The sequence below is a fragment of the Sinohyriopsis cumingii genome, chromosome 9 (genome assembly GCF_028554795.1).
Source record: "Sinohyriopsis cumingii isolate HCF-2022 chromosome 9, ASM2855479v2, whole genome shotgun sequence".
In the NCBI taxonomy this organism is placed as follows: domain Eukaryota; kingdom Metazoa; phylum Mollusca; class Bivalvia; order Unionida; family Unionidae; genus Sinohyriopsis; species Sinohyriopsis cumingii.
The window spans coordinates 18,674,011-18,698,271 of NC_142969.1; the positions used below are offsets into that span (position 1 = coordinate 18,674,011).

The window sequence follows — 24,261 nt, forward strand, 5'->3', positions numbered from 1 at the left end:
TCTTTGCTCTTGGGTTCTTCACTAGCTCATACACAGAAGCTGCCATTTTGGTAACTACGGTAAGAGCAATAAAAGACATTGGTGTGCTCAAAACTAGTTATGGACTGGCTAATGTTGGGGAAGAAAATAAAACCGGTATACCGGTATTACTAAACTCGTATCGCGATATACCGTTTCAGGCATTTTGTATCGCAATTTACCGGTAAATCGGTATATCGTTACACCCTTACTAAATAATGATATATATAGTACAGATATGGTTATTTCATGCTTTCAAAATTTTTTTGCCGTTTTCTATTGATAAAATTCAGGCTTGTGTCACTGGTGTAGGCCCTAATGACACTAATGCATCCACTCCGACTTCACATGTGGTGTATCACTGCTTCTGGTTTCATCATGTTGTTATTTGCATCTGTATTATGTACAATTTGACACATTAACTAGTTTAGTTGTTTTTGTTTTAATTTACCAAATTACTGCAGATCATAGAAATAGTGATGTCACGAAACAGAATATGTCTTGTATCGAGATCAAAGGGGGGTATGATAATGTACAGTGATTTTCAAAAATTCGAAGAGCAAATTTGTCTGATAAAGTTTGGTTAAAACAAATATGATGACATCTAACCAATAAAATATCCATGTAACTTTCGCTGAAATAATCATGAATGACCAAGAAAAAGATACCGTAGTTTTGATGATCCTGGTTGTGTATGCTTTTCTGCCTAAGTTTGCTCTCACCAAATCATTTTTTTCATACTGTTCATAATCGCTTCTCTTCGCTTCTATTTAAAAGAAATGATATTAACAATATTCTCATCTGTCCATTGTAATGGAGTCCAAATTTTTTGTTCAGGGTTTTTACTTGTTGCAGAACCATTTGTGTGCTCTTGTTTGTGGGAGAAAAGGAGGATCATCTGCTGAAATCTTGCGCGTATATTAACCAATCATATCACGTCTTCTTTCACAGTCATCCAATCAGGATAATTGTTGTTTACATATGCCGGGTTTTACAGCAGATTAGCAATGAGTGATTGTTCTAAGTTGATAGAATATGCAGTTTATGACAGTCATGGACGAAAACATTAAAACAAAGTTATTGAAAGCTTTTATAGCAAGTACATTTTTTTTATTCATGCTGGCCAGAAAATATTTTCCTATATTAATCCAGAACTATTCAGGTTATATACACAGGTATGAACATATATACAGTATCATATCATTTTAAAAAAATTTTTTATATTCATCATTACTTTTATTTCACAAATATTGTGAGAAGTTTGTACAATACATTTTTATGAACATTTTATAAATATAATGATACTAAGAAATGTCATAAACATTTTTATGAAATATCTTAGTGGTATATCACAGTACTTGAATTGTTCATGAACCAAGTTCATGACATTTCAGGAGCTTTAAAAATATTATAATAGCTCATTGGGGCCCCAAGTGGCCATGTGGTCTAAAACCCTCTCCATTATGGATCACTGCCATCTCACCTCTGTCCCCGTGGGTTCGAGTCTCGGATTCAGCCAATGTGTGTATGTGAGAAAGCTTGCCAGTAGCTTCTCGTGGGTCAGTTGTTCTTTCCTGGGGTTTTCCCGGGTTCTTCCTCCACCATTAATACCGGCCGCCATGTATAGCCTATCGTGTGCTGAAAAATGGCATTAAACCCCACAACAACAATAAAAAAATCTGATATTTTGCAATTTCTTAATTTCACCAAAGTATGATCTGCATCTAGTCTGAAAAACAGCATAGGTACTTAACAGTTGGTGACCTGGTCGGTCTGGTGTCAAGGTTGATGAAAGGGCAAATAAATAAGCATAGGTACTCTACAGTTGGTGACCTGGTCGGTCTAGTGTCAAGGTTGATGAAAGGGCAAATAAATACAGCATAGGTACTCTACAGTTGGTGACCTGGTCGGTCTGGTGTCAAGGTTGATGAAAGGGCAAATAAAAACAACATAGGTGCTTTACAGTTGGTGACCTGGTTGGTCTGGTATCAAGGTTCATGAAAGGGCAAATAAAAACAGCTAGCATGCAGTCAATTGTTTCTGCAGGGAAACATCCTGTATAAGGACTTTAAGTTTTAAATTAATTGTCAATCTGTATGTTTTATATGCTTGGCAAAATATGTAGGATGAAAAATCCTCAATCATCAGAATGTTTAACCAAATGCATTAGAGTCAGTGACATGTAGTACAAATTGCAGAAATGAAATGGTATCATGTTTAGCACATATAGGACACAGCTATGCCATACTCATACATACTACATGAAGGATGAACTTGAAATAGAGGGTGTTTTGCCAGTGACCACAGACAGTAGAACAAATTCTTGTTAAGTGTATCAACATTATTCAGTGATATGACTTCCAAAGTTAGATATGTATATATTCTGAAGACAACTTGATTAGCACCTTTTGATGATGATATGCAGGAAACGGTTTTCCATTTGAAAATCATTGTGTATTTAAAAAACAAACTGATATTTTTTTTAATGGATTTGGCTCTTTTTGTTTATTTGAAATGTTTTCTATAGAATTTGGTGTCATTTTAAGAAAATATGCACTTGTATTTAGAAGGTTTAGGTTTTTTCACCCTAAAGATTTTCAGCTTTTTAGTGTTAGGATCATTTTAAAATCATTGATGTTGATCCTGAAGGATGCACATTTACATTTACAGTTCACCATTGTTAGAATTACATGCATTTAAAACTTTATAAATGTTTGCCAGGGCTAGAGAAACAAAAGGCCAGTGATAGGGATGCTTCATTGTGGCTGTCACAAGAATGCAGTTAATGTTGGTCAGAACTTTGTAAGAATTCATGTTAGCCCCCAAAATTATTTGGGTTTCCTATTGCATTGGTTTTAAAAGTAGGGTAGGTAGGTAGGGATTTTTTAAATTTTTTTTATGAACATATATATGACAATGATATTTTTTTTTAAATGCGGGGGGAGAGGGAGGATCCTATTGTTGGCAGTAAAAAATAGGGACTGTCAGCTGCCCGGAAACTTTTTTTCTTTGGGGGTGGGTGTGTGTGTTACTGAATGCTAGATTCTCACCTTTATAACTTTGTTTAATCTTTTGTATATCAACAAATGGGGACTTTCTCCACACTTTGTCCCATCATATTTCTATTCTGTCAGCTGTAACGTGATCCCAAGTGAGAGCTGAATTCTCTCCATTGACTGTTTGTTTTAACTCTTCCAGCCAACATGACAAGATGGCGGTGAGTGTGAAGCAGGAAGTGGGGAAGAGCAGCCCTGGCTCCAGCCCCAAGATGGTGGTGGATGCAAATGAAAATGTGAGAGAGAAATCCTTTAATGCCATGCAGGGTTTGATCCTTGGAGAAGAAAAACATCTGAAGGGGAAGGACATCAACAACAGCTTTCATAATGTAAGCATGAAGTTGTTTCTTTTTTACATTTGACTTCACCAGCACGTATTAATTTGGAAATTATACATCAATGTGTCAGTTATTTTTGCCATATTGATATGCATATCAATACAACAAGTGAAGAATTGATACAAAGCGATACTTTACCTGTACTCGAAAGTAGTCCCTCATTAGAATATGCGTATAACAGGTGAATCTCGAACAGTAGTCCATCATAAAATGCGTATGACAGTTGGATCTCAAAAGTAGTCTCTCATTGTAAAATGGGTATAACAGGTGGGTCTAGAACAGTAGTGCCTCATTATAATATGTGTACGACAATTGGATCTCAAACAGTAGCCCCTCGTTATACTATGCGTATGACAGCTGGATCTCGAACATAAGTACCTCATTATAAAATGCATACAACAGGTGGCTCTATTACAGTAGTCCCTCATTATAATATGTGTATGACAGGTGGATCTCAAACAGTAGCCCCTCATTATAATATGCGTATGACAGCTGGATCTTGAACATTAGTCCCTCATTATAATATGCATACAACAGGTGGATCTATTACAGTAGTCCCTCATGATAATATGTGTACTACATATGGATCTAGAACAGTAGTCCCTCATTATAAAATGCGTGCAACAGGTGGGTCTAGAACAGTAGTCCCTCATTATCATATGTGTATAACAGGTGGATCTGTTACAGTAGTCCCTTAATATAATATGTGTACAACAGGTGGATTTCGAAAAGTAGTCTCTCATAATATGTATGACAGGTGGATCTCATACAGTAGTCTCATTATTATGTGCTTCTGACAGGTGGATCTCATACATTTCTCTCATTATAATATGTTTTTAAGAAAGGTGGATCTAGAACAGTAATCCCTCATTATATATGTATGAAAGGTGGATCTCGAACAGTAGTCCCACATTATAATATGCATACGACAGGTGGATCTCATACAGTAGTCTCATTATAATGTGCTTCTGACAGGTGGATCTCATACATTTCTCTCATTACAATATGCTTCCAATGGGTGAATCTAGTACAGTATTCTCATAATTTGTGTCCAGCAGGTGGATATAGTACAGTAGTATTATATTATGCTTCCAGAAAGTAGATATAGTACAGTAGCCTCATAATATTCTTCTACCAGGTGGATCTAGAAAGATTTCCTTGCAAAAATGTTTCTGATAGGTAGATCTAGTACATTGGTTTTATTGTTGTTGTTGTTGTAGAGTTTAACGCCATTTTTCAGCACATGATAAGCTATACACGGCGGCCAGTATTAATGGTGGAGGAAGAACCTGGGAAATTCCCGAAAAGAACCACCGACCCTCGAGAAGCTATTGGCAAGCTTTTTCACATACCCACATTGGCCGAATGTACATTGGTTTTCATTGTAGTGTGCTTCCAGCAATTGGAACTTGTACACTTGTCCTCATAATGTGCTTCCAACTGATGGCTCTTGTAGAGTATTCCTCATAATAGGCTTCCAACAAGTGGATCAAGTACACCAGTCCTGATAATGTGCTTCCAGTGGGTGGCTCTTTTATAGTATTCTTCATTATATTGTGCTTCCAACAAGTGGAACTAATGCAAAAGTACTTATTATTATGTGGTTCCAACACATGAACTAGAGCAGTAGTCCTTGTTATAATTTGCTTCCAGTAAGTACACCTAGTACAGTAGTCCTCATTATAATGTACTTCCAACAATTGGAACTAATACAGTAGTCTTCATTATAATTTGCTTTCAACAGGTGGAACTAGTACAGTATTCTTCATTATAATTTATTCAGACAGGTAGAAGTAGTACAGTGCTCCTCATTATAATGTTATTCCAACAGTTGGACCTAGTACAGTAATCCTCTATAATTTGCTTTCAACAGGTGGAAGTAGTACAGTATTCCTCATTATAATTTATTTTAACAGGTCAAAGTAGTACAGTACTTATCATTATTATGTAATTCCAGTATTACAGTAGTACAGTATTCCTCGTTATAATTTATTCTGACAGGTCGAAGTAGTACAGTACTCATCATTATTATGTAATTTCAACATTTGGAACTAGCTCAGTAGTCCTCATTATAATCTGCTTCCAACAGATGGAAGTAGTACAGTAGTCCTCATTATAATTTATTCGGACAGGTGGAACTAGTACAGTATTTCTCATTATAATTTATCCTGACAGATGGAACTAGTATAGTAGTCCTCATTATAATCTGATTCAACAGGTAGAACTAGTACAGTATTCCTCATTATAATTTATTCGGACAGGTGGAACTAGTACAGTATTTCTCATTATAATTTATCCTGGCAGATGGAACTAGTATAGTAGTCCTCATTATAATCTGATTCCAACAGGTAGAACTAGTACAGTATTCCTCATTATAATTTATTCTGACAGGTAGAAGTAGTACAGTACTTATCATTATAATGTAATTACAACAGTTGGAATTAGTACAGTAATCCTCATTATAATATGCTTTCAACAGGTGGAAGTATTACAGTATTCCTCATTATAATTTATTCTGACAGGTTGAAGTAGTACAGTACTCATCATTATTATGTAATTCCAACATTTGGAACTAGTACAGTAGTCCTCATTATAATCTGCTTCCAATATGTGAAACTAGTACAGTAGTCCTCATTATAATTTACGCTCATTAGGTGGAACTAGTACAGTATTCCTCATTATAGTTTACTTCCAACAGTTGGAACTATTTACAGTATTCCACATTATAATTTATTCCAACAGGTGGAACTAGTACAGTACTCCTCATTATAATGTACTTCCAACAGTTGGAACTAGAGTAGTCCTCATTATAATTTATTCTGACAGATGGAACTAGTACAGTAGTCCTCATAATTTATTCTGACAAGTGGAATTTGTACATTATTCCTCATTATAATTTATTCTGACTGGTGGAACTAGCACAGTAGTCCTCATTATAATTTATTCTGACAGGTAAAACTGGTACAGTAGTACTTAGTATAATGTGTTCCCAACAGGTAGAAATAGGACATTAGTCCTTCGTAATAAACATCTTCAATATAACATGCTCCTCATATAACGTAGGTCCTGAATCATTTTTATATGCCTTCCATATAGTTATGCATATTGTGATGTCCAGCTGGCTCTCACAAGTTTAATTTCTTTACAATATCTCAAATTGTCCACCATCTACAATTGCCAAACTTTGTGGCTGGCTTGCATTTGGTATTTGGGGAAGAAACCCTATCAATGTTTTAGGTTAAAAACTCGAAGGTAAAGGTCACTTCAACTGAAAAAAGAAAATTGGTTTCTCTGCCATATCTCAAGTTCTCCAACATCAAAGTTACAGTACTTTATGGATGGCTTACAGTTAGAAGATACTGATTAACATTTTAGGAAACTAGGTGAAAGGTCAGGGTTTCTGTGATTGAAAAAATTAAAAATGATGCCCCTTCACCTGTAGCTGTTTGCAATAATTTGAGTTCTCCAGCATCTGTGGTTACCAGGCTTTGTGGATGGCTTGTACTTGAGATAAAAAAGGACTGTTAGTTTGGGAATAAAAAATGCAAAGTTCAAGGTCATGGTGACTAGAAGAATACAAATGGTTTCTGACGAATAGCATTAATTGTACTTCACAAACCAGACTCATACTTTGTGAATGGCATGCACCTGGGTAGGGAAGTAGCCTATCAATTTTAGGGTTGAAAGACCAAAGGTCAAGTTCATAATGATAGAGAGAACAAAATTGGATTCAGCACACAAGTTGCATTTATCCACATGGAGGACTATTAAACACCAGACTAATATTTATTGTGCTACTTTCGATGCTTTATGGCTGATTATGCAGTACTTTCTTTATAACACAATTCGTGGGAACCATATGAATGATCTGCATCATAAGTGAAGGAGACTTATTCATGTAGTTAGGGATGTTCTAACATGGCTTTATCATGTTAATGTCCTAAACACAAATGTATAGGATGCATATGTGTTAAAAACAATGTAATTGCATTTCTTATTACCAAAAGCCAGTTTAGGGAGCTCCATAGCCACATCTATGTTGTAAGAGGGATACTGGTATAAGGAGATTAAAAAGCAAGACCAGTGTACCTACATTATAAGAGGGATATTGGTATAAAGGGATTATAGTGAGAGACCAGCATACCTGCATTATAAGAGAGATAGTGGTATAAGGGGGTTATAGAGCAAGACCATCATACCTGCATTATAAGAGGGATTGTGGTATAAGGGGGTTATAATGCAAGACAAACATACCTGCATTACAAATGGATAGTGGTATAAGGGGGTTATAGTGAGACCAACCATACATATATTATTAGAAGGATAGTGGTATAAGGGGGTTATAGCAAGAGACCACCATACTAACATTATAAGAGGGCAGTGGTATCCTGAGGGACTGTATACTGATAAACTATAGTTAGGTTAATTAAAAGTTCATGCATACCTAACAGAATATGTACCAAAATACAGTATTTATTTTTATACAAATGTGTTTTATTATTAGTACACTTTTATGGTCATTTTTGTCTTGTATTAACACATTAATCCCTGGAGGTTATTGTCATTTTTGCCTGAAAATCGAGTAGGAAACACATTTTGAAGGCTATTATGAATAGATCTGAAAACACCAAATCCCCAGTGATCTTTCAATAACATACTCCTAGTTGTGTTAGAAACATTGTTTTTCATTGGCTATTTGACTTGCGCATGAGCAGAAGGGTAAAAGTTTGAATTCTTTTTTTTTTTGCTAAACAGAGCTATTGTTTTTGTATCGAGACCACTCTTTATTCCAAAAACCCATCTTATCCTACTTTTTGCAAAGGCTTATCTGTCTGTTTGCAGTTCGTACTGGTTTGCCTTAGATCTGAGACCAAAAAGTCTAAAATCTGGAAACATAATCAGATTCCGACCACGGGCGAATTTTCGGTAGAAAAAAGTCGGGTCCAAAAAATGAGGATTTTTTTATCTGTAGTTTTGTAGTGCAACTAGATATTCCAGATTATTTGGTATCATTGTAGAGCTATATCTGTCTACCTTTCTATAATACCACTCACTTTAGTGTATCATGCATGACCATGACACTACAGAGCTCGGCAGTAGGCTACTACCTCCTGCCCCGTTAAGTCGTCGCTAGTGGTTAATGTGTTAAGAGCATAGATGTGACAAAGGAACAACTTTTTTGACAGCGTTGGCAATATAAGCATCTGCATTAGATTTCTGCACTTAGCTCATTTTCTCAAATGCCATTGTTTGTACAGTAATGTAACTAGATGTATTCATCTTGAAAGGTAATGGTCAAAAGTAGGTCAAAGTGACTGACTTGTAATGCTCCACTGATTACAGTACATATTTGCATTTATCTCTGTTTCTGTAACACTATTGTATGCATGGGATTTGCTTAAGCTGGTCTGAAGTCAACTGTAAAGAATTTTTTACTATATTTTCAGAGGTATTTTTGTGCACCATATGGTTGCCACAACTGTGTGCCACAGAGGTAACTTACACATTCAAGAAAATGTGATCTTATGGACTAAAGCAAACTTGCCCATAAACTAGGGCACTGTAATCTGATTTTGATGCCTAAATAGTTTTCATTACAATTTTGATCCATTTCCTAATAATTGTAGATGGGTCAGTAAAAAAACCTAACTTTATTTTGTAATTTTTTGGTAAAACAACACTTTGAAGGTTATACCTTACTAAGGCAAGTTGAGTTAAGCGCTGTAACAAAGGACACACAGGTGTTGAATCTGGGCTGATCCAGTGGTGGAAATAACCCCACCTCTTTTGGTCACAAGTCCAGTGCCTTGACCGCTGAGACCTTGTGACCTCTTTAAAAACTTGGGAAAGCATATTGATATGCTTTTGTTTGACTTGCATCTCTGAATTTGCTATGTAATGCCAGAGTGAAGAAAGCTGATGAAGATCTTAGCAAACTCGGTACAGTTACTGTGAAACTAGGTCAATGTGACCTGTGCAGAAGGATAGTGGTAATATGTTTTGATGCCTATGTTGCAAAAAGTACAAATATTCATTCCCTTCAGAAATGTTTTGTCATTCATATGTCTGTGTGTGTGTGTGTGTGTGTGTGTGTGTGTGAGAGAGAGAGAGAGAGAAAAGTGTAATTATTATTTGGTTGGGGAAGTTAATTCCAAAAAGGCTTGTGTTTTTCCACAAGAGAGGCATCACAAATACCATGATAGAGCAGCCCTTCATTTAAAAAGTAACAATGATCAACATTGTTATAACTTTGCATAATAAAGAGGCGATCCATCATATTTGAGGATTTGGCATTCACACATGTTTTATATGGGACTAACATTCGGTTGCACATATGCAAATCCCGACACTTAAACCATATATCTTTGGATCTGACATATTTCAATAATGAAATTAATTATGGTTATTTCTTACAGACTGTACAGGAAGTGAATAAAAATTTCTATTTATAAAAAAAAAAATTGTTAACTGACACCCATCACATAGAGTTTGTAACACTGAGTTCTTTTTATTGACAATTTTAATTTATAATAAAATTAATGAAATGTAAATGTTTAGCATAAACTCATTGTTATTATTGTATGTCCAAAGGAAAAGCTCACTACTAATCATGAAGTTTTATAATGAATGTAAATTCACTGTGAATAAGGTCTTTCCAAGTTTCCACTGTAATATCCCACTTCTGATTTGCTGTTTCCATGGTTACAGATTCATAACAGTTTCAATTTCAAATTTCAGATTTTTTTTTACCCAATGAATAGCTTTTCCTTCATACCATTTATTACTGCCAGTTCAATAACAGACCCAGAAAATAATCAAAGATCCATTTCCCATGCCTGGGGCTTCAGTTTATGCAATTAGGCACCAGTGTTAACTAACATCAGACTGATTGATTACTTTGGAGCCACACTGTGCTCTATTTCACAAGGCAGTTTATTGTTTACTTTTCAGCAAAATCTGCACAGTGACCACAGAGTGCATGGGATTACCAACAGCTTGCTAACTCAAAGCAAACACTCCTATGTAAAGATATTTACCTCATCAAAGGCTAAATTAATGCCAGGTGTTTTTTCTCCTTTATAATTCTCACCAAAGCTTTTGATTGGCTTGCTATGCACTTACTTGACCAATCAGAACATTTGGCACTGGTTTCAAATGGCTAAATTGCTTTGTGTAGCAGCTGGTGTGTGTGTAAGGGGAGAAAAGGTCTTGCTGGCTGGATGTCTAGGAATGTAGACTGCACAACAAAGAAAACTGGAGATATTTCAGATTTTTTTATTTATTTTAAAACTGGTGGTTTTGTGATTTTTCTGAACAGAAAAAGGATATAAAATGTGTGTCTGTTAAACTTCATTTCCATGGTATTTTGTGGAGGAAATTTCAAAAGATGAAGTGATTTATAGCTTTCATTCATGGAGACTATAAAATATTGAGCATGGTTGAGTGATTTTGACCAGTGGGTATTTGAACACATGTAGATTGGAAAGTATGTGCAAGACACAGGAAATGTTAATGTTGTTTGGGAGAAAAAAAATCAACATAAACTTTAGTACTGTCTTCCTTGGCATCATGTAAACACCCACCAGGAGATGAGGCAGTGTTAATGGTTTTAATGTAATTCAGACGGTTCACTTTCACAACAGACTGTTTAGAGTGCAAGGTGGGGGGCTTAAAAAAGCTTGGGAATAAAAAGATGAAATATCTTGCAAGTCCTGATTCCACACAGGTCGACCCCGAGGGTGATATTACCCACACTGGGGTAAAAGAGGAAAAAGAACATGTCTGTTTTAAGTCAGAGATAAAATTACTGATAAAGGAAGAGAACCTGCATGATGAATATAACCCTGGAATGGCAAAGAATGTGAAGAAATCACGAGAAACAAATAGTCGAGATAGTCCAGTGTCTTTAGAAGAGGTAATATAAGACTTAATTAATATAAGAGTTTTATAGCATAGGTAAAGTTATTTTTAATTCTGTGATTTGCATACTGTTATTAGTTATGACTCAAATCCTTGATATGTAACTAAGAATACTGTCAGATTAACAGAAACAAAATTAAAAATAACAATAATAACAAAAATAATGGCATAATAGTAAGGTCATTTTGTGGGTATGACACTGTTGTAATGGGTGGAATAGCTTAGGTGTTTGGAAATTGTTTAGGACCGGGCAGGTAATATATAGCAACTTTTGAAGATGTACCAGTAGAAAGTAGCTTTGCTTCCTTTAATGTTTTTCTGTTAAATGTTCAGACCCATGTGCATCATTTCATGTTAACATTAGGACTCGTGTATTTCATTTCAAGTTAACGTAATTATCCATCTGCATCATTTCATCGTAATGTTCAGACCTGTGCATAGTATTTCAAGTTATTGTTTAGACCATTGTGTATCATTTCAAGTTAATGTCCAATTAGTCCAAATTTCCTCTGACCCTTCCGACCCAATTTTAAATATGTAGACTTTATTGTTGGGGTGTGGGGTCAGAACCGATTGCCTATTGAAAAGTTGGAATTTTGCCATCATGATATGGTGACATAGGGTGGCCGCTATCTACACTGGTGGCAAATTCCAACTTTTCGAGGCTCTGACACATCCCAACATTAATGTCCAAAATATTTAAAATAGGGTGGGAAGGGTAAGAGGAACCTCATACTGTCTAGACCAGTAATTCCCAACACCCAGGTTGTGACCCAAATCAGGGTCATAACGAAGTGGTGGATGGTTCCCAGAATTTTTTTTATTAGGGTGGCAAAACTTTTCAGCATGGAAAACTGGGTCACGAGGCTCAGAAAAACAATATTTTAAGGTCATGGCAAAAAAAAAAAAAAGGTGGGGAACCACTGGTCTAGACACATTGTTTAAAATTAGACAGTATTCATATGTTTACTTCTATAGTTTCTTTTATCATACCCCATGCTTTCACATCAGGGATATTATCATACCGTTTGTCTGTCTGTCCTTGAGACTGTTTGCCAAACTTTTTGACTAAACCCCAAGGTGGAATTTATAAAACCTGTTATTTTGTGGTTATGATAACCACATGCAGGAGGGAGTGTTATATGTAGCTTCTTGTGTCAAATATATGTTGGTTATATTGCTGCTGCGCAAGTTTATAGGTGTCAATTTATAATTTCCTGTATGTACTTTAGCAATTGAGGCCCTGAGTGGCCGAGTGGTCTAAAGCGCTCTCCATTATGGATCACTGCCATCTCACCTCTGTCTGCGTGGGTTCGAGTCTCGGATTCGGCCAATGTGGGTATGTGCGAAAGCTTGCCAGTAGCTTCTCGTGGGTTGGTGGTTCTTTCCGGAGATTTCCCGGGTTCTTCGTCATTAATACTGGCCACCATGTATAGCCTATCGTGTGCTGAAAAATGGCGTTAACCCCACAAAAACAACAGCAACATACCTTGGCAATCAAGTTTATGTGTCTGTTTATAATTTATCAACTTTGTTGGCATCAGTTTATAATTTCCTGTATATACCTTGCCGATCAAGTTTATAGTTGTCAGTTTATAATTTATTAACTTTGTCATTGTCAATTTATAATTTCCTGTATATACCTTGGCAATCAAGTTTATAGTTGTCAGTTTATAATTTATCTTGTTTGTAGGTGTCATTTTATAATTTCATGTATGTATCTTGCATTTCGAAATATAAGTACAGTTGGTATTTGTATATAGCCAAATGTTAGATTTTTGCTTGTCTGTTGAGAGAGTTCCTGTGCTTCTTGGTATCGTCACCTATGTTTTTGTGTGGATGAGGGCATGACCATCTGGGATAATCCAATTTCATGAAATCTAGATGACGTGACATTGCTCATGTGCTGGTTCCTGCTTGGAACAAATTATAACACTTTAATTCATTAATGCCTGTAGATTCTTTTAATCTTTGCCTGTTCAGTATTCCATACAAGCCAACCATAACCCATTTTAGAGTACTTATTACGCTTTTTTCACCAAATTAGATCTTGCACTCGCTGGTGTATGTATTACACTTTTCTGGTATATAATTTTTTTTTATAAAAAAAACAATAAATAGTTTTGTTTGTCATTTATATTAATATCTTTTAAATTCTATTCATAAAATTTTGAGAATATTCTAAAAATAAAGACTGCTATATGAGGATACCATAAGAGCTAATTTGTTGAGCGTAGTCCTACACGTAATTTCTTAATTTTCTATTTATAGCAACTGTAAATGACCTACTTCCAGGAAAACATGTTTTTTTCTTCTTTAATTTGAAGCTATGTCTTGCAGATTCATTATATTGATATCTTGTTAGGTAGTGGACTAGTCTATTTTTAAAAGAAAATGGTGCCAGATATTAAGCAAACAGGCTTTTATGGTTTGACTTGTGCATGAAACTTCTTAGAGCAGGGGATCATTTTAAACTTAAAATCCTCTCTGATCAGATGAAGGACAAATCAACTCCACTTTACATATTTCTAAAAAGGAATACAAGAGTGATGCAATACAGCATTCAGGTCTAGCACTTTGAATTTGTGGACCTCGTGATGATTTGGAGCGAATGTTTGTGATTTGGATTTGTAACTTCGCTTGAACAATTTTTCAATCATATCACTTTGATGTTCGCAGTGTGGCAGTTAATAGTGATGTCTAGCACTGGGACATCATGCTGCAGACATGTAGCAACATGTCCCACCCAGTCACATCATCCTGACATGAAACTGGCCAGTCCTAACACTAACCTCTTAATGCTGAGCACTAAGTGAAGCAGCTCTTAGTACCATTTTTGTAAGTCTTTGGTATGACTCAGGCGGGGATCAAACCCACAACCTCCCACCTCCGAGGCGGACACTCTAACCACTAGGCCACTGTAGCGGTTTTTGTGCCGTAATAGTTCAAGTACTAGTAGTAGTATGGTTTAAGAGGATGGCTGCAAGATACTGGCTATATGGCGCAAATTAAAAGTACGGCTTTGAACTAGAAATAACAAACAAGCATAATTAAATAAATAAATATGAAGGAAACACCATCCAAAACGTCATACACATAAAGTAATAAACGCAACAAGTTAAAGGTAAAGCTACGCTGGATCAAGCCTAAAATAAGGCACGCTGGATCAAGTCTAAATATAAGATATACTGTATCAAGTATGAACATACGATACTTTGAATCAAGCCTAAAAAAGAGATACACTGGATCAAGCCTGAATATAAGATAAGTAAGCTCAAGTCTAAACAATAATACATTGCATCAAGCCTAGCAAGGCAGCTGTTAGTACCATTTTTATGTGTTTGGCATGACTTGGCCAGGGTTCGGACCAACACCCTCCCCCATTCCATGGCGGACGCTCTAACTACTAGGCCACCCGAGTGGTCTGTAAAGGTTAAGCATGTAGACTAGTTGAAGTGAGTGTCAAATATGAATAATAATTCATTATGTTTTATTTTGGTATTCTGGCTCTAATTCACATGGAATTTACCAACTTTTCCCAAATATTTTGATGTACAGATCCAGGTTAGTAGTAACTATAAACATACAGTTTTAGTTATGATGTCATTGGCTCAACAAAGGAGGGGTACAAATATATAGATTGTACTTTTTGTGCTCAGACTTTGCTTTCTTGTGCCTTAGCAAAAATTATACCTATACCTCATGCGAGGTTGGCATGTATGGTCCATGCTGTTTGACATTTCTACTTGCTTTGTGATCTTGGTATGCCATGAAACACATTTTTGGGTTACTTCTGAAAGCATCCAAATAGATGTCCTTCAGAGAGAATTTCGTTTAGCATGATGTCTAAGCGAATAAAAGATGATTTTGATTTGCTGTTTGGCTTGTGCATGTGTAGAGGTTCAAAATTCATTACGGACCCTTGATTTTCATGTCCTGGACACTTTTTACTCCTAATCTCAAATATATCCTACTTTTTGCAAAGTTTCAACTGTCAGTGTGCAGCTCAGACCAGACTGCTTTTAGATCTTTGGTTAAAGAGTATATAAACCCAGAAACAAGCACAGTTTAAAAAAACCAGTACTCTTTGCCATAAAAAGATCATGGTGTCAAAAATGAGGTCTTTTGCACTGTAAGGCAAGCAGAAAGTCTCCATTATCTGGTATTACTTTGGAGCTACATCTCTCTACTGTACCACCCACATTGGTGTTTCATAAATGATGTTGACAGTACACAGCTAGAAAGCTGAGTACAACCTCATGATGCGTAAACATATCACACTGGGTTAATGAATCAACTTGTCATTATATTGCCATCTTTCTACATAAATTGTTTTAATAGACTTATGTACCCAAATATATATAACATGGACTCCAATGATAAGTGCTGTCCTCTCTTTTTGGTTTGTGTGTGTGTGTGTGATTTGGACTTTTTAACGTAGCTTTAATACTTTTTTGGTCATATTGCTATGATATCTGCAGTGTGACAGTTTTATAGTGATGTCTTGCACTGGGGCATCATGCCGCAGACTGTATCATGATGTCCCACTATGTTTGGTATATATATATATATATATATATATATATATATATATATATATATACTGTTCAAAACAGACACATAATAGGAAATATTAAGTGTTCACCCTGACGTAAGTAATCCAGCTATTTAAATATAATCGATAAAACATCTGAATGCTTATCATAAGATATTGAAGTTCAATGAGTTCTGGTGTGTTTTCAAACATTCACCAAAATATGGTTGAAAGAAAAAAATTCTGCTGAAATATGCTATCTAAAATTAATTTTTTTCCACATCATTTTACTTTGCTCGTGACAGCAAAATTCTATAGTATCATGCCGTGTGATGTGTCTTTGAACTTGCTTTGTGATCATATGCATAGTTCAGTTTATGAATATTCTACAGCGTACAGGTACTGTGATAATTTATGAAAGTAACCACACTTGTGTATGACAAGTATATACATAGCTTTTAAAAGGTTGATTGATATGCGTGTAATATTATATTTTAATGATGATATTTTATTAAATGATGAACATTATGGTGTAAGGTGTCATACAAATTTTAAACAATGCCATATATAATGACTGAAAGGTAAGTTCTTTCTTGTATGATATCATCATCATATCCACATGACTGTCAAATTATCCATTTTCCAGAGTGGTAATTACAATAATTGTATTTCTTAAAATTTATAAAGCTGATACAATGCTTGGTATAATGTCTACAGCAGGGATAGTCCTGGCTTTTAAAAAGTTGTCGGCAAAAAAATTGCCAACCTCAATATTTTGTCACCAATTTAAAAACAAAATGTTGCCAGATCAAGTAGTGAATATTTTTTCACATCTGTTAATGTAATAGGCATTGAAAATTGAAAAAGATTGGATAGTTATTACTTTATTGACAATAAACAATACAGGCATAATATTACAAAATCATTACATGACTGTTTTGTACTACTTCCATGATCTTTGCATCCCATATCACTGTTAGTGCATAGGTAATGACTGTTTTCACCTGAAATAAATGCATTATCAAATGTAAAATATTGACTTTCCTGACATCTGCTCTCTCTCTCTCTCTCTCTCTCTCTCGTTGTTTTAATAGAAATGTCAGGTATTAAGCAAGTCTGTATTATGTATATTGTTTTCCAAATAATAGTTTTGTAGGAACTTTAGTAAATTTATTTTTGATGCCAAAACCCTATGATCGTACTTTGCAATGTAAGATAAGTAACATATAATGTGTCCATCGATTTGATGCATTCAGGAATTAAATGCCCCCTCCTCTTCTGTGGCAAACTTCACAAAGTACATATCTTTTAACCAGGAGTTCAGAAATTTTTTTTTCCGCACTTTACATGCTTTGCTTATAGTAAATTGCTTCCTAAATCCCAAGAATGATCACTGAATGCTGTAGATTTTTTTCTAGAAAAGCAAACTAGGATCTCCGTTCCCACTGATGAAAGTTGCATGAATCAACACCTGGCATTAATGGACTGTATCTATATATAAGCATTAAATTAAAAGAAGGAATAAAGAAACATATCACACAGTCTATGTGCCTCCAAAATGCTAATTTGGAATAAATATGTTATTTACTAAGCAGTGTTATTTGCATATATGAGTTAACAATAGGAAAACAATTGGTGGGATATCAAATGTGGGAAATAGTTATCAGATGTATGGTAGCTTGAGGCCACATTTAGCTATTGTGCAGTTTGGGCACAGCTGACCAGAATATGAAATGGGGGCATGTTGGGGGTTGGGGGTGAATAACGCACTCCACAGGGAGAAACATTATGTCCTTTGAGAATTTCACATGTATTTGACCTGAAAAACCTGTGAGTATTTAGTGAAAATGATGCTTAAATATGCCAAAATAGGTCCCAGTCTGCATGTTTTCAGATTCAATCTCCCAACTTGGTTTCCAAGCAGATTTATTTTTGCATGACACACTAGAATAACTGCAAGGTATTAACTAAATATATTCAATGACTATTTGAATTCTTTGGAAATCTTTGTGTACATTTGAAACTTCAACACAGAAGGGGCATTTTTCATTGGAACATATTTGGATTTCTTGGAACTATTGGAATTGAAAGGACTTTTAGGAATTAGGAATTCATTCACCATGCTTTAAGATGTTTCCACTCCAGATCCATGATTGTAAGTACAAAAAATTAAACAGCCAAAAAGGTTGTCACCCAAAAAATTGCCAGATGGTATATTTTGTTGCTAATAAGAAAACCAATCGCAATTTGTGACATTGGCGAAGCCTAGGATGATCCCTGCTACAGTACTAGTGAATAAAGCAATTTATCCAAATGGGAAAACATTTAATTTCTAAATTTAATTATAATAATTGTATTTTTATTTATAAAATATTAAATATATACTGGTCAATTGTTTTTTGTGTGTTTTGCTTGATCATAGAAGATTGTGGTCAGTTGTAGTTAATTGTGGTAGAGTATCAAATTTGTATATCTGGTTTATAGGTACCAATTTAAAATTATAGATGCCTTCTATTTCTAAATAGAGATCGATTGGTTGTTGTTGTTGTTTGAGGGTTTAACGCCATTTTTCAGCACATGATAGGCTATACATGGTGGCCAGTATGACTGGTGGAGGAAGAACCCTGGAAAACCCAGGGAAGAACCACTGACCCACGAGAAGCTACTGGCAGGCTCTCCCACATACCCATGCTAGCCGAGCCTTGGACTCGAATCCCACACAGGCAGAGGTGAGATAGCAGTGATCAGGAACAGTCAGCGCTTTAGACCACTCGGCCACTTGGGACCCGAGATCGATTGGATGTATGCATATAACTGGGTGTTTACGTCCACTTGCCTAGTATTCTTATGTACTGGGAGTCTGCATCTGTTACATAATTTGTGCATGACAGGGTTGGGTGTTGGAGTCGGGTCATTGGTGCTGGTACAGCATGGATTCATTTTCTAATCTTTCAAAACATAATTTTGTCCATATACAGTGGAGCCTCTTTAATCCGGACTCTGTTTATCTGGAAACCTCGCTATCCGGACATAATTCAACGGAAACGGAATTCCTAAACGTTAATTTGCTCCGTTAATCAAGAAATCTGCTTTCTGGATCCAGAAATCAAAATCAGGGACCAAAGTGTAAATTTACTTTAAAACTTGTATCGATAATCCGGAAATAATCTGTCCAAAAATAAGAAAAATAGAAAAATCGTATATGAAAATACAGTCAGTCGGATAATACAGATTCACCTACACAAATTTGGAGGTGTACAAATGTATCAATCTCAGATTGTTAAAATTCTAGTGGTATGTTAAAGTTATCCAGTAATCACGTAATCATGTGTGTGGAAAAACTAGGTAGCATGACCATGTTGTAACCAGCGATTGTATAAACAATGTCTGTTTTAGCTAGTAGCCGACGGGGGTGTTAATAATTAAATAATCACACTGGGATCAAATTGTCCACGCTTTTTGACATAACATATAGTAATAAATTAAGTGTGTTATTAAGCCTCTTTGTTGTTTACCAATTGTATGTAACAATCATAGTTTATTGATGGCTGTACAAATACAGTTAATTGATTTAAGCTGTGGACAGTGTAGGGCTTCATATCAGAATAAAATGTGGACGTCAATTATCAGCTCATTAGCAACAATAACAGCTGTAAAATATGACTAATAGAAATGACTGCATTTCATTAGTTTACCATAACGTGAGATATCAGTTTGTATTCGTTGTACATTTTACATATATTATGGCGACACCATCAAGCAAGCGTAGACGAGTAGAGATACCGGCCAGCATAAAAAAGATTTGCCAGCACAAAGATCACCCAAAAGCTACCATTCAAGATATACACCAGCATATTATGGCTTATTCATCCTTAGTCATTGGCATGTCGACAGTTGTGGACATCATAAAAAAAAACACGGACAAATGATTTTCCATACCTGCCGACTCAGCAGACCTAACTTGCGCTCGCCACGCCAGATATCAACAAGTCGATGATGCCCGTCTTCTTCTGGTTCTCAGACACGTGGACCCACCATGCCGCTGTCACCGATAAAATGCTCATTGCCAAGGCAAAGATGCTCGGAGACCAACTCGGCATTACTGACTTTGCCTATTCTCGTGGTTGGCTACAAAATTCCAAGAATCGGCGGGGCATCAAAGGCAAATTATATGAGGGAGAAGCAGAGAGTGTCGACATGAACAAAGTGTTCATTGTCTAAACTTATATTTACTGTACATGTATGTACAATCACATGTTATAATAATATGAAATAAACACACGTCAGTAGAAGTATTCATTAATTTATTTCAACCATTAGTGAATATACAGGACAATTATAGCTAGCATATACATGTACATGTATATGGTGTGATGACATCATAAAATAAAAATGTGCATGATTCAATTACCTGGAAAGCTCGTTAATCCGGACGTATTCACTGGGAATGAATGTGTCCGGATTAACGAGGCTCCACTGTATATAGTTATGATGATTCATTGTCAGAGTCATTTTAGTAAAATGTTACAAGGTGACAGTTTAGGACAAGTGCATTTTCCTGTTTGTTTTTTTTTTCCTCTCAAAGCGCTAGGTTTCATGATCTAAACATATGATCTTTCTTATCTTGGCATCCTGTTGTGCCTAAATCTGTCTTGTTTTTATCTGGTCATGACGTTATAGTTTAATCTGTCTTGATCTTGTCTGGTCACCATGTTATACTTTAATCTGCATTGTTCTTATCTGGTCATCATGGTATACTTTAATCTGTTTTGTTTTTATCTGGTCATCATGTTATACTTTAATCTGTCTTGTTCTTATCTGGTCACCATGTTATACTTTAATCTGTTTTGTTTTTATCTGGTTATTATGTTATACTTTAATCTGTCTTGTTCTTATCTGTTCATCACATTATACTTTAACCTGTCTTGTTTTTATCTGGTCATCCAGTTATGTCTGAATCTGTCATGTTGTCTGGTCAGCCAGTTATGCCTGAATCTGACGTGTCCATAAGTGGTCATTGTTAGGTATTGCATGTGCACATGTTCGGTTTATCATTTGACTGCATATTTTGGCTGAATGACTGAAATAGCAGCCATTCCAAAGAGAAAGCTGTTACAATTAGTTGTGGTGTTTTAAATAGCCTTGTTATTTTATGTTTACTCAACTGAGATATCCAAGAACGGATCATCCTTTTATTTCAATCCAGTTAGTCAGTGCAATTAAATTAATGATAGGTGCTTTACCGACATTAAGTGTCAGTTTCCTTTATGAACTGAATAAATGTCTAACGCTTTTTTCATTTTTAATTGACTATACAAACAATGAGCTATCCACATTGTATGCCGTCTTTGAAGGGAAACAACTCCATTAATTGTAAGGGTTGTACTATGTGTATAAATTTACCTGTCAAAATGTATATGAAAGAAAGAAAAACTTGAAATTTTGCCATAGCATGTCATGGTGGAAGCATTATTAGCAGTTATTTTAAAGGTTGTATTGTTAAATAAACATTACTTGTGCAGTGATCTTTAATTAGAAAAACAGTAGACCACTAGTATGGAGTTCATAAATCATAGCATATTTATGTACCAACAACAGTATCCAGTATTGCTGAGGGCTAATGTCAGAAATTATTGTGATATACAGCATGGTTGCTTGATTGTATTGTGTCATTCAGAGTTATTAGATAATGCACACAGTATTATTGTTTTATTGATGGTCTTATTACACAGATTGGTAAGGCTTGATAGTCAATATCAATTAATTGATCAGTAATAGACATCAGTCAATCAGATATCAAGCTGAGTGGTCCTGGTTTAAATCTGGAGCCTAACAAGGCATGATCCAGAAGTAATGAATTTTCCAGTGGTATTTTTCACCCAGTCCTGGTATTGAAATCCCCTGGTGGTCTTGAGAAGTGATTTTGATTGCTTTCTGGTGCATGCATCAGTCATTTGAGAGCTTGAGCCCCACCAGGAATTCATTTGATTTTACACAGAAGTAGGAAAATATTTGATTGCTTTAATTCAAATATGATCCATTCGTCCCCATGCAGAAAGCTATCTTTTGGATGTGGGAATATGCACACAATCGCTTCTGAACACAGTATATACAATAAAAAAAACAGAAAATCGTGAAAACTTACAACACAGTAGCATAAACTGAAGTCTTTGAAATGGGAACTCTTCCAATATTGAAATCTCATACTATGTATTGCTTCAAATTTGGAAATTTGAGTGTTTAATCCTGGAAGTGGGGCCATTCCTTATCTTTTTTTTTATAATTTTTTTGTTTTTGTTTTTCAGTGAAGTGGCATCTGCTGGTAAAGCCTTGAGTTTATGCAGTTGTAGTTTATGGGATTTTTTTTTGTAGTTTAATTGCATATTTAGCTAGATTCAATTCCTTTATTGTCAGGGACACTAAAAATGATGCATGACACTGCACAAATAGCACATTAAGAATAATACCACAATCAAGGATGATCATCATTACCTACAGGAGTGATTAAATGACACTAGCCCAAGAGCCCAAGGTTAGCCCACCATTCATCACCCTTGGCTGAAATAGTATGGACTAAAATCTTTGGGCTAGCACACAGTTCATCAGACAAGGAAGAAATAGCCTGGACTCCAGGCTCCTATCTCTGCCGAGGCAGATTGTTTTCTTTTGAAATTCCTCCCTTATCTTTTTCTTATTCACAGATTCAATAGACTAAGAACAGTTCATAGAAACCCTAGGGCCTCTGTGTCATTTAATCCATCATGATCACCTTTCTCCAGGTGACCATACTCAATCCTACAACCTGCAGTTTATTTTTTCACACTTCTTTATGAACAAAGTGTAAATTGAACCAGATTTTCGTTACCCTAGGGCAATTTTACAATGCTTTTTCTATAGCCTGTGATATTATAGATGCTTGTCTTCATGCGATTTAAACCAAGATTGATGATTAGTCATTGTCAAGTTTTGAGGATGTACATTAATTACTTCACCTCCAAGATGTTAATTGTCTCCAAATCCACTCTGAGAAGAAAAGTAAAACTAGAGTATTATAGGACACAGACAGATAAGTACACACGCACATCTAAAATTCAATTTGTTAACTTATTCTCTTGATACTAAAATAAAATGTACGTGGTTCTGGTTTGTTTCCCCAGCCTATCCTTCATTTTGTGTCATGGGTAGGTTTCGGGAGGGGAGCAGAGGAATCTAGAATAAAGAAAAAATTAACAATTAAATATTACCATGATTGAAGTACATACCAAGGAAAAAAAAGGGGTGTGTGTACCTAACTGCTGTCTCTAATTTGTTTTTATTTTCAATGTAGCCAAAACTGCCCATAGTTTTTTAATTATTTGGTCTAGTGCTGTACATGATAATGGAGTACCTAGTATTGGATATTATGCATACAATTTAAAATGGGTTTGCGTGTGAAAGGTAGTCAAAAAAGAAGGAAAGTACGGACAAATATTAATCAATATTTAAGTACGGACAAATATTAATCAATATTTACTTGCTTGTAAGTCCATCTGCAAACTGCAGAGACCAAGATCTGCAGGCATCTGGCAGATCTGAGTCTGTGCAGTTTGTTAGGATTATTCAGTAGAACACAAAATTTATTGTTGGTTAAAGGTATACAGTTGTTCAGAAAATGGAACAAATATGGAACTATTTACAGAACTTGAAATACTCATACTGATCCAAGTCTGTTTTTGTATTATTTAGGAGTGTAACCTAATTCATAATAATATTTGATTAACTCTAAATAAATGACATGTATGGAGTGCTCATTATAATATTTATAAAATTTAATTCTAAATTGATTCATAACTAACTTGAATAACATTAAATATTAAACATAATTATTCCATGTTTACTATATATTGCAATGAGATAGAGACATAAAGAGTTGGTACGAGTGAATCACTTTGTGGCCATTCTTGTTGTAGAACTAAAAGGAACATTGTTTATTGGTAGAGATGGTAGTTTATTGATAGAGATGGTAGTTGCAAAGCTAAACTGAATAACCTATCATTCATATCAGAATATTTTTCTTGCAGTTATTTGAAAGTAAATGGGTATTCAAATATTAGTTTGCCCTGCATGTTTGGCAGCAGTTTTGAAAAGTAAGCAAACAGTGCAAACATTAAACTAAACAATGATGAATTAGTCTAGAAGGGAACAACTTCAAACCCTCAAAATCACCAGAAATGCAGACTCTTCACAAGCTAATTATAATGTCAAAATTCTTTATGATCACATGTGGTTGTTGAGAATATTCCCTGATGGAATATGTATGCCAGTATAAATGTGGTTGTTGAGAATATTCCATTGATGGAATATGTATGCCAGTATAAATGTGGTTGTTGAGAATATTCCATTGATGGAATATGTA

The 24,261-nt window shown here is 35.3% G+C and overlaps 1 protein-coding gene across 2 annotated transcripts in view; it reads left to right on the forward strand.

The window, feature by feature from the left end:
- LOC149791334 (uncharacterized) overlaps window positions 1-24,261 on the forward strand; it is a 101,412-nt gene that overhangs the window by 17,362 nt on the left and 59,789 nt on the right. For both annotated transcript variants that reach the window (XM_089969875.1, XM_089969876.1), the window contains exon 2: window positions 3,217-3,403. In XM_089969875.1, coding sequence (XP_089826001.1) covers window positions 3,230-3,403 — 174 coding nt within the window. In that variant the 5' untranslated portion in view covers window positions 3,217-3,229. The remainder of the gene's footprint in view (window positions 1-3,216; window positions 3,404-24,261) is intronic.